At 32.8% G+C, this 11,424-nt stretch overlaps 1 protein-coding gene across 2 annotated transcripts; it reads right to left on the bottom strand.

Moving 5' to 3' along the window:
- Positions 1-6,100: 6,100 nt before the first annotated feature.
- LOC110107937 (plastid division protein PDV1) lies at positions 6,101-10,651 on the bottom strand. 2 transcript variants are annotated; one of them, XM_028692943.1, is made up of 3 exons: positions 10,062-10,651; positions 6,718-6,828; positions 6,602-6,638 (listed from the first exon to the last, which is right to left on the bottom strand). In XM_028692943.1, the coding sequence occupies exons 1-3, from the start codon at positions 10,377-10,379 to the stop codon at positions 6,630-6,632; spliced, it is 438 nt and encodes a 145-aa protein (XP_028548776.1). In that variant the 5' UTR covers positions 10,380-10,651; the 3' UTR covers positions 6,602-6,629. The 2 variants fall into 2 exon arrangements, with proteins under 2 accessions (XP_020694046.1, XP_028548776.1); XM_020838387.2 differs by having other exon boundaries at positions 6,101-6,828.
- Between the last annotated feature and the right edge of the window lie 773 nt (positions 10,652-11,424).

An 11,424-nucleotide genomic window follows, 5' to 3' on the forward strand; every position in this document is an offset into this window, starting at 1 on the left:
AAATATTTAAAGATAATTTTTTAGAGTCTCTCCCACATTTTAATGAATCCCAAAAAAGTGGGTAGAGTCCTTGATGATTTGTTTATTGTCAATAAATTATTTAATGAAATGTTTGGCCAAATCAATAAAAGTATGAATAATTCTATTAAAAAATAATATAATCATATACGAGCTTGTCCTATATGGGTTTTTAAGGGAAAATCTTGTAAAAGACTGCATCAGAGGTATGTTGATTATGCATAATGGTCATATAATAAATAATGTGAACGTACAAGTTTGAAGTACCATCATATGGTTCAATATTATGTAACTTAAACTTCATTAGAATAGGATGCTAAAGAACTTCATCAGTTAAGGGTGAATATTCTTAAAAAATATGATGAGGAAAAAATTGATTCATTTACCTTAAAGGGAATTTTTTTATAAGACTTCTCAAAACATCTCTTATAATATTGCAAGGGGTTTTAATAAGGTGATGTCGATTTAAATCTATCATAACTGGTGCGAGTGGATTTAATAAGGTGATGTCAACTTAAAAAGAATTAAAAAAAAAATGAAGAACAAAATCTAAAGAAAATTTAAGAATCTCTGTCAACCTCACTCCAACTGATCCTGACCCCTTCTTTGACTTGAAATTATAAAAAAACACATAATTAGCTAAAAAGCTCAGTAGAAAATAAAAAACCTATCACTATTTTCAATACAAGGCAAACGAATTACTATAAATATTTAGTTATAGTCAATATTAATCATCACATTATATAAGTAATAAAAATCTCCAAAATATAATAATAAAATTAATATGTTTAATTAAGTCAAAAGACATACGATAAAGAGTATTATCACCCAACGAATCATGTTAGCATATTATGTTATATTGTATCAATATTAATGTCAATATGAGCTATTAATATGTCAATCAATTTAAGGTACTATCAATCAGTTTAATGTATTATCAAGTAAATATTATCATGAGTATAATTATAAAAAATAAGGTGGGCCAAGCAGCTTTAAAATGGTACTTTCTTATATCTATTATAAGTCATAGCTATCAATCTAACTATCTCGTCTTATCTCTGATTGATTTTTATCAGCCATTTGTTTTCATAGGTGGATTTCAAGAATCATTCAAAAGTCATCACCCTCTACGTTTCAACGTAATTTAGTCAATTAGTTACAAGCAACAATTATGATTACGCCAACAATATTTTATTTAAAGGAAAGCATATCGGCTCACCCTATCGTGCAGGGTAATATATTTTACTAGCTAATATGTAATTATTATAGTATTAACAGTCGGTCTTCTTTGCTTACATGCAAATGTTATCTTTTTTCTATGCAATTTAAGTCAATATGCACGAAATACAAAGATGTATAAATACATGGAAATCTATCAAATTTGTGTATTATACATTTACTTCAAGAAATTATATCTTTCAATTTAACTAGTCAAAATTTAATGTATTCCTATCAAAATACTCATATTGATGAGATCTATCAATTATTAAAAGTTATGCGGTAAAAGTTTTACTAATATAAAATGAATTTCTATTAATGCTATGACCTTTCACACATGAAAATAATAAAGAAGAACATTTCTCTAGCACGATTAAGTAACACATTATCTTCCTTACTGCTAGTAGGGATCCATAGATAGGAAGGGTTCTTACCAATAAGAACATTCAACAACTATTATCATCATCCACCTAAACCACTGATTGACAAATCATTCATAGAAAATGATACTTCCTTCTCATTTGTATTAAGATGGACTATCATAAAATTTTTGGTGTTTTTGTTTTGCATTGAGAGAGGCTCTTTCCATTGCAATGGCAAGCAAAGAAGGTTTGATTTCAAAATGATTGCAGCTTTGATGAAAAACCTATAGAAGAGAGGAAGGGGTAGCATAAGAAACTAAATAGAGCAAGGTGTTAATATCTATGAGGATAGACATTACTCGAAAAAGTGAAAAGTCTAAGAAAGTTATCTTTAAGAAATTAATTTTTTTTAGGCAAAGCTAATCATAAGTTTATTCTAAAGATGAATGAGGGACATACAACCAGGCCAAAGGAGGCCAAAACACGAAAATACAAAGTTTAAAATATCACAATAAGCGACATATTGCAAAGTAATCGAAAAATAAAAAATAAGTCAAAATGAGAGCAAATAAAAAAGCCCTTAAGCCAGTCGGAGTCAGAACACCACCTAGTTTCCACGCCTGGACCATCCATTGGAGGCAGAGAATGCAACGGCAAAAAGTCCCAAAAATCAAACAAAAGTCACCATTGATCGATCAGATAAAACAACCTCCAAGGTTGCCAAAACAAGCCAAGGCCATCCAAGGGGCCGTGCAAGAAACCTATCTCGTCATTGTTCGACATTGAAAAACCAACCAGCCAAGTAGCCACCAACAAATCCAACTAGCCAACACCCAAATCATTGGCACCACCAAGAACATCCAAACCGAGCAAACAACTGAAAGGCCACAACAACGCCAATAGGCCAAAACCAACCGAAAGCCAAACAACACTAACAAAAACCCAGACACCAATCAGCCAATGAAAAATCACAAGGCCACCAATCAAAACCCAAAACCAAAAATAACAACAAAATTGGGATCAAGAGCAACAACATAACATCATAATTAATTTTTTCTAGATTTTCTTTTGCCCCGTTTACCACTTCCATGAGAGAAAGCATTATACACAATATGAATAATCTTCACGCTATACAACGCAAGAAACTCATCCATTGAATCATCCACATCTTTCCTAACACACCCACAAGGTGAGGAGACAGACCCGTCCAACCAATCAAAGTTGTATGTGAAAAGGTAAAAAGGGTTAGAGGATGAAATGCGGAAAAAATAGTATTTAGCTCACTCGCAAGAGCAAATGGTTGTGAAATCATTTTTAGTAGCCTCAAAAAAGAGGAAACTAATTAGATCATATAAGGAGCACATCACCGCAAAGGAAGAGAAGGAGAAAAAAAAGAGCTCTTAAGACACTTGCAAAACTATTTATCACATCTTATATGGATTAGTAGTCTATGAATAAAACAATATTGCCTAATTGGCATATTACTCATTACCCAAAATTCACTAGTTCACTCTCTAATTGGTAAAAGCATCAGCCATTTCCTTGATGATGCTTGTTCATTTGAGGCAAATTTTTCATAATTTGTTTAACAAAAGTTGTCATAATTCTACTTTATTATATCTTCTTACTATTTTTTCTAAAATATTTTATGTTGAGAATTAAATTTTGTAATTGTCTTACATTTTTAAATGGAAGAAAAGTTTTTCATAATTTTCATAATTTTCAGAAAGTTTATTTTTCCCATAATAACTCTAAATAATTCTCACCACACCCTTAAATAAATCCTAAGTATTTGTGCTTTGGATGCAAGGGCAATGTATTCCATTAGATAGTGGACATATTTTAAGTACTGGATACAAAAAACATACATCAATATGCATTATCTATGTTATTTTGCATAAAATAAATATGGCATAATATAAGCTTTAATGTTATTTTAAGAAACATAAAACTACTTAATAAAATATATTTTAAGGTAGTAAGCAACAAGCCTAAATGGCAACCTATCATAATGCTAAAAAAAGATATAAGTGGTGAAAAATTAAAATTCAAATTGATTCATACAATTGGTCAAAATTATTCGATTTAGACTTCATTTGGGATAGCTTTTTTAATGATTTCAAAAGCAGCTTTTTAGTACAAAAATATTTAATTCAAAAATTTGTGTACTAAAAAACAGCTTTGAAAAGCAGTAAGAATGTCATCCCAAATGTAGCCCTAGTCTTTCATGCATGTTAAATGGCTCTAGATAAAAAATACTCAATATCAATTCAAGTTCTTTTATATTATAAGGCTTTGTTTGGGACAGTTTTCTTACTGCTTCTTAAAGCAGTTTTCTAATATAAAAATTTTAATTTTTGTTTTAAAAAGCAATTTTAAGAAACAATAAAAAATCTGTCCCAAATGAAGTATGAATCTTTATAGATCTTTTTCTATGATAGCATCCATCAAATTCTTGATAATTTTTAATTCTAAAGACGCATTCAGTCCAACACACTTACAAATATTAGTAGTTTCGCACAAGTTAAATATATTGATAAAGGATGATCGATGCAAGCTAATATGAAAGAATCGAAGAAAAAAATATGTTATAAGGAATATTAAGAGGCATTAAGATAAATTTTCTTTTTAATTTAAAGCTATATTTTTGTGACAAGTAATCTGTCCGTTATTTGTAAAATTTTAAGAATATCTCCATGAGAAAATAATTTGACAGATTTCTATATGTATTTTATGAGTATTTTATGAGATATAAGATAACTTCCAGATGTTTTATTTTCTTTTATAACACCTATATAATACCAGCTGAAAAATTCCCCTAGAAGGTCAAAATAGAATTGAAAAAGTTAAGTACTAGTCGTTTTATAGTAAGTGAGCTATTGGAAATGGTGAGCATAGTAATAAGGCTCTGTAGTAGATGCAGAATGGCAATGGGTACTTCAGAAATCTAGAAAAGATAACAAGTTTTTGCTTAGGGTTCGTCCAAGAATGCTAATTTTTATAAAGGTGATTGTAAAAGTGCTGCGAAGAAATTATTATTTTTTTTTTTTTTGAGAAATTTAAGGGCATAGCCCGTATATTAAATTGAAGTAAGGAAAAAAGAGGCAAAAAACCTCAGGTTACAAAACTGCTCAAAAGAGCAGACAGCAAACAATATACCAAAGGCCCTAACACAAAAACTAGAAGGAAATAAAAAACAAAACTTCCAACTAGCAAAGGTAAAGAAAAGACTGTAACAGAACAAGAAAGAGCTGAAAAATCACAAAGAACAGCAGCCCTTAGGTGAGCACGATCAACCCAGCATCCACGTCAATCCACTGGCAGAGCAAAGCCATGATACCTGTAAAATAAAAGAAAATTTTCTTCCAGCAATAAAGTGAACCCCAAGATGGGTTAAATCGGTCTTCAGGGATATCTCTGGCTCAGAAAAACAGATTCATCCCATAAAAAACAATATCCCCCGGTTGCATCTTAAAAAGCAATCTCTTAACATAAAAATTCTTGAAAACCGTGAAAATGGAGTAGCCTAACAGAAATTAAATTACATCCTATCAAGAAAGTTGTCATAAATAAAGGTTTAGAATTCATTTGAGACAACTTTCTGACTGCTTTTTAAAATATTTTGAACTAAAAATTTTGTTTTAAAAAATTGATTTAAAAACTAGTAAAAAAAAATTATAAACAAAGTGAAATTTCTATCTTCAAGTTTCTAAAGTGTTGTTTCTTCATGTTCCTCATTTGAAACGCAGAGTTGATTAAAATTAAACCACATAAATCTTGTTTTTTTTTCAATCTTTCAGTCTATTGTATTCAAAATAGACATTTTTTTGCTTAACAAGTGATATCACAACTAATAACTCCAGTAACCCTGAACAGTTAATGCTATTTTAGTTTTTATTAATTTTCATTATAGTTCAGCGAAATTTAAATTTAATTTTCTTCCACAATACTGCAGCTACAGTTGGAATGTCTGTACAAAATTTTCTTTTTCAGAAAATTTTATAATATAAAATTATTTTATAAATCAATATAAAAATTATCCCAAATAAAACTTAATGATATTGGTACATTCGTTAATTTTCTTACCATGTGATCAGGAGATTTTTAATACACCGAAGAGTAGGTTATAGATCCAACATAAGGCAGTTGAAAAATGTGTTAATAAACAGTCGACCACCATTTATAAGCTTAAATTTTAGCTAAAAAAGAATTTGATCGTTGATGTTCATAACCTAACTTTTATCCTCTTTACTTAACTTCCTAACAAGGGATATGTGGAATTGTAAATCCAATCACCAGAGCTCTCAACCGAAGCATGAAGCAGAGCATGGCTTGCTTCATTTGGATTTTAAATAGGATTTAGACTTCGTTTGGGACGGTTTTTTTACTGCTTCGTAAAACAATTTTTTTACTTGAAAGCTGCTTTAAGAAGCAACAAAAAAATCATCCCAAATGAATCCTTAATATTGAGTGAATCACCCTAAATTTTAGTAGACCAGTTCTGGATATGCTTAATAGAATCATTTTTGCAATAACAGAAGTGTTCAGGTTGACAAAGTTTACACAAAGAATACCTCATCTATTCTAATCAAAACATCACTAGTAATTCCTTTTGCACTGAAATAGAACTGAGAAAAAAAGAAAAACCAACTACCAGGACACATTATAGTCCAGTCACTACCAAAACATGTACAAAGAAAAGTGGCTTACCTCCACTGTGCAGTTAGCCTCTTGCCGAATATACATCAAAATACTGCAACACATCTGACTGCGATGAATAATCCATTCTCTCACTCTTGCTCTTGTAAGAACTCCGGTTTGATAAAGCTGGGGCTTCTTGTTTGATGGCTGCCTGTCGCATCTGCAGAAAGGCCAGCATACTCACAGCAAAAAGAGCTGCGTTTCCTAACACACCGCCAAACCTATCCAAGCTTAGTGAGGATTTGGCAAATGCAAGGCTAGAGATCAACATCTCCATGAAAGCATGTGGTTTGCAATCTTTTTCAGTGCCGGCATCTTCTCCGGGTCGACTTAGCGGTTCTGCAAAGAGATTCTCTGGAGCTATGAATTGACTGGCTTCCTGCACATCTGAAACAAACGCTTGGGCTTCTTCAATTACCTTGTGTTTTTCACCCTGGTGTTCAGAAAGTCTCATCGCCAGAATAATGCGGCTCTGCTCCAGCCGAGCTATCGCAGCATCTCGTTCTGCTTGTTGCTGTGATTGTATGGTCTGTAACATGTGATGTCCATAAAAATTTACTAATTGCATATAGCAAATAAGAATCTCGTTGAGATAAATAAAAACTCCTATATAAGTAGCATGAATTCATTTTTGTCAAAAAACTTAGACAACACTAGGTTATCATGAAAGCATGCATTGAAGAAGAAAAAATATTACAGGATTTTTTGTATGATGGTTTCTTAAGATAGAATATGAATAAAAGCATAACCAAGATATATTAGTAACTTAATGCTAGCTAGCAGATAGACATCATAGAAAAAATTTCAGCATGACTTGTTCTATGGATTGGTGAAATGCATTAGAGGAATGGAAAAAAATGTTGACCTTTCCAAAAAATAAGCAGATGGCATCCAAGCAATACTAGTTCACATAAATGGAAAGGAAAAAAAAAGAGTGATATTCATTAAAGCTATTATTTAGTAGTGATTTTCAGCTATTTTCATTGTAAAAAGACCTTAAACATTATAATTTTTTTTTAAAATTTTTGAAGAAAATGAGCAATGAAAAGCCTACAGGGCACGCCCAAATCTTCCAGGGTGGTTTGATGACCATAAGCAACGCTATTCCATCAATTTGAGAGCACGAGCTTTTACTTTATCGCAAATAGAATAGTACAATATTATTAAATGAAGCATAAGATTTCACCGGTCAATGATACTGAGTACATGGCGGCAAGTCTTGTAAGGCGCTTGTGTGTTACTGCTTGAAAATTATGCAAAGTACGGGGATAACAATTAACTTGCTAATTAGATTGAGCAGACAGAATCTTTTACCAATTAAGTCTTTTCCTCTATTAAATACCATAGTTTAAAATTGCGCATTAAGAGGCGCGCCTCAGCACAATTTTAAACTTTTAAGCCTCAAAGCCTACACAATGAGAGCTGGCATTGAGGTGTTACGCCTCAAGTTCACTGAGGCCTCTCCTCATGTTTAGAGGCGTCCGCCTCTTAAAATAAAAAATAAATCTAACCACTCAGTACAACAATGTTGGGTACCACTAGGTACATGCTTAGTACCGTTGGGTATATGCTCGGTACAGCTCAGTAGTCGGTACATGCTCAGTACCGCTCGGTATCTTTCCATATAAATGACTTAAGAACTTTAATAATAAGCAGAACTTCAAGGGCACTGCCCCCGGAAAAAAGGCAGCAGGAAACCCTCGCAAGGGCTCTACACACCCCCCCCCCGCGAACAGGTCGAACCCCGCTAGGGGGCAGCGCCCCCTTGGACCCTCGGTTGCCCGGCATGTTGTTGTATGCATCATCTTTAGTAATAGTTGTTAGTGTTAGTCTGTTTCTTCATGAGTGCATGCTTTGTATAAGTTTTCTTAATGTAGAATAAGTGAAGCATTATATTTAGGGGTTTGATATATTGCACTAATAAAATGCACTAATAGATGTTAGTGTTTGTCTGCTTCTTCATGAGTTGACTATATTTCATATTGTCTTATTATTGGAATATTTTAATTTCACTTCATATCTTGTGCCTTTTAATGTTTATATTTTTTACTCATTAGTATTAAAAAAATTATCATTTTATGTTTACGCAATCTTTTTATTTTAAGGATTACGCCTCAAAACGTATTGAGGCTTATGCCTTGCCTCACGAACGAAAAATACCTCAATGCCCGTTTACGCAATTTTAAACATTTTTAAATACAAATAATAAAATACAGTTCCACAACTTATAAGCAAAGCAACCACATAATTTAGACTTATTTATCAGAGAAGTTCAGAAGAAAAGTGAAAAACCTTACAGATCAACAAAAATTTATCAAAACACTAACAACTAGACTAGAAACACAAGGGATAACAAATAACGAAACATGCTAGGTTTAACTGCATTGGAGATTTTGAACAGTACTAGATTTTTTGTTTTTGAACAGTACTAGATGTAAGAACTCATTTCTTTCTTTAAAGGTACTAATAAAAATATAACTCCACGAAGAAAAAAACAATAACATTTATAATGGAAATAATGAATTGGGATTTGAATTGGGAAACGTTATGAGAGGGGTAAACAAACATTATGTAGTATTAATATTCTATCCAACTAAAAATGGTATACTTTGCATTGAAGCTTCTACAAATTGACAATTCTTAGAATAGAAATTAAATGCAAATAAGCGAGGGGATGTTTGGGATCGCTTTTTTTTTTACAAACATGTTTAATTACTGTATTTTTAAAACTATTTTCATTTTTTATTTTTAAAAATAAATCAAGTTGTTTTTACAAACACTCGAAAAAATTTATACGTATTTTGAGCATTTTTATAAACAACTATCACAATCGATTGTCACGACCACAAGTGCAATAAAATCTTATTCAAGATTGTCTAAATATTATAATTTCAATACAAACTTACAATGAACAGTTAATAAAAGCAATAAAAACTCCCTAACTAAGACTTTTATCTAAATATGTCCAGTCTACAAGTCTACCTATAGACTGGAACCAAGCCAAGAATTGCTATTCAGTGTTTTCCAAGATGTCTGTACATGGACAAGCCCCAAGGAATCATTTGGCTAAGCCGAAGCTTTTGAAGCACTTCATAATCAGTAGAACCAATTGGTACAAAAACCAAATCCAACCTTACAACATAAAAATCAAGGCAATGCCCAGTAATCAACAAGGCCTGAAGACTATGTTTAAAATATATCAAAACGCCTTTTAGTAAACTTGCCCATCCTAACCATCTCAGCCCAACGATTGTGTGATGAATTGCACAGAGAGACTATTAATGCACTAGTTACAGCGTAAAGTGATTCCTAACTTGTAAGAGTTTAAAGAGGATACCCTAACTTTCTTTGGTCAAAGTTGTAGGACAGAGAATAAAGAATTCATCATACGGTTTAGATTTACATTTCTCTGTTAACCGAACAGTAAATTTTCGACATAGAGTAAATATACATATTATAATTAGAATCGATTCCAAATACAGTTCTCACAATCCCAAATAACATAACTAAAAAGGAAATGCATAGCCTAACTCTAATAAAAAATCTCAGAACCGAATTCCTTAGCTTTCAATTCACAACAATCAAAACAGTATAACCACTTTTACTGCAAAAATACTGTAGATTGTAAGGCACTTCAAGGCGGAATCTCAATATATTAAACTTGAAACCCCATGCCCACATACGAATTTGGCACCAAAGAAAAAAAAACATAATAAACCAGCAACAAAGAGGAAACAGAGAAACCAAGAACGGAAGGCTCACGTGGAAGAACTCGATCTGATCCTCGAGGTTCTCTAGTGCAGACCTGATGGCGTTGAGGCTCCTTGCCTCAGCCAGGGCGGCGTCCTCATCCGGCCGGAAACCCTTAACGAAAACGTAACCACAACTTCTTTCATCGCTTCCGTCGCCCAAGTCTCCATCCGGTGGATGGTTCTTCTCCTGAGGTCGGGCGAGATTCTTGATGGATTTCAGGAAGTGAGCTCTGGAGATCGCATGGATGGCGTCGCTAATCTTGTCATGGAGGTCCCAGATTCTCTCCAGGACTGCTTCGATCTGTTCCATCTCCATCTCCCATTTCATCAGACAAGTGACTTAGGGTTAGGGTTTCTGATTCCCTCAGACCGTTCTCGGAACCGCGAATGCGGCTTCGCCGGAGGCGGAAATTTGAGGGAAATGTAATATTACGGGAAAATTTAGTCGGCCGAAATGAGAGAAGAAAACTAGCGCCGATCTGGTCTGTTCATTTGGTAAGGGACGACTGATGATGAGAACTACTGGCATTCTGCCGCTTAAAAGCCGGACAGTCTACACAGGCGCTCATTGGGGATTGCGGGGGATTGCGGTGTCAAAGCTGTTTGGTTGCCTGTTTATTTAAAGTAAATGTAGTGTAAAGTAAATATAGTGCATTCTAAATATTTTGAGGCTGTTTGTTTGTCTGCAAAGTGAACGTAGGAGAACTGTTTCTTTTGTTTGTTTAGATATATCCAGAGTAAAGTAAAAGTAGTGCATTTGTAATATTTTTTTTGTCATTATAACTAGTGTATTGATAAAAGAAGTTATAATTTTTGTTTGAAATTATATGATATAATATTTTGTTGTGTATTAATTTAGCTGTGTGCTGCAATAGATATAAATATATTTGTAATTGAGAGAAATTTTAGTTTTAATGTTGTGAAATTATAAATTTTTAATTTTAATTTTGTCAAATATAAATTTTCAAAACTTACAACTTGCCAATAAAAGGAATACAAGCTCTGAAAAGCCATCTTATGTAAATATATTTGTAATTGAGAGAGATGTGCTTGTTTTAAGCTTTTAAACCTATCATTATAAATTCATAATTCATAATCATTTAAGTTTTAAGCTGCAGCATAACAACAGCATCGACAATGCTAATTTATCTTCAAAAACTGCAAAAACAATATGGATGAACACGCAAGGAAAAAAAAATTAAGGTCTAAATTACATAACAGGAAATCGTGTAATTTCTCAATCCCAAAATTAACCTCCCCATGGCCTTTATTCTCTCCATTCTCCTCTTCATCCTCTTCTTCCCTCTCCTCACTTCCGGTAAGCTCGCCCTCTTTGTCTTCCTCCACTATCCTGTTTTTCCTCTCACACTTCA

Source organism: Dendrobium catenatum, unplaced genomic scaffold (assembly GCF_001605985.2).
Source record: "Dendrobium catenatum unplaced genomic scaffold, ASM160598v2 fragScaff_scaffold_199, whole genome shotgun sequence".
Taxonomy (NCBI): Eukaryota; Viridiplantae; Streptophyta; class Magnoliopsida; order Asparagales; family Orchidaceae; genus Dendrobium; species Dendrobium catenatum.

Bases quoted from the DNA above. Each gene is read 5' to 3' on its own strand.
- LOC110107937 (XM_020838387.2), bottom strand. From the start codon at position 10,379: ATGAAATGGGAGATGGAGATGGAACAGATCGAAGCAGTCCTGGAGAGA. The intron at 6,829-10,061 runs GTGAGCCTTCCG...CACATGTTACAG, and splicing joins ATCAGATCGAGTTCTTCCAC to ACCATACAATCACAGCAACA.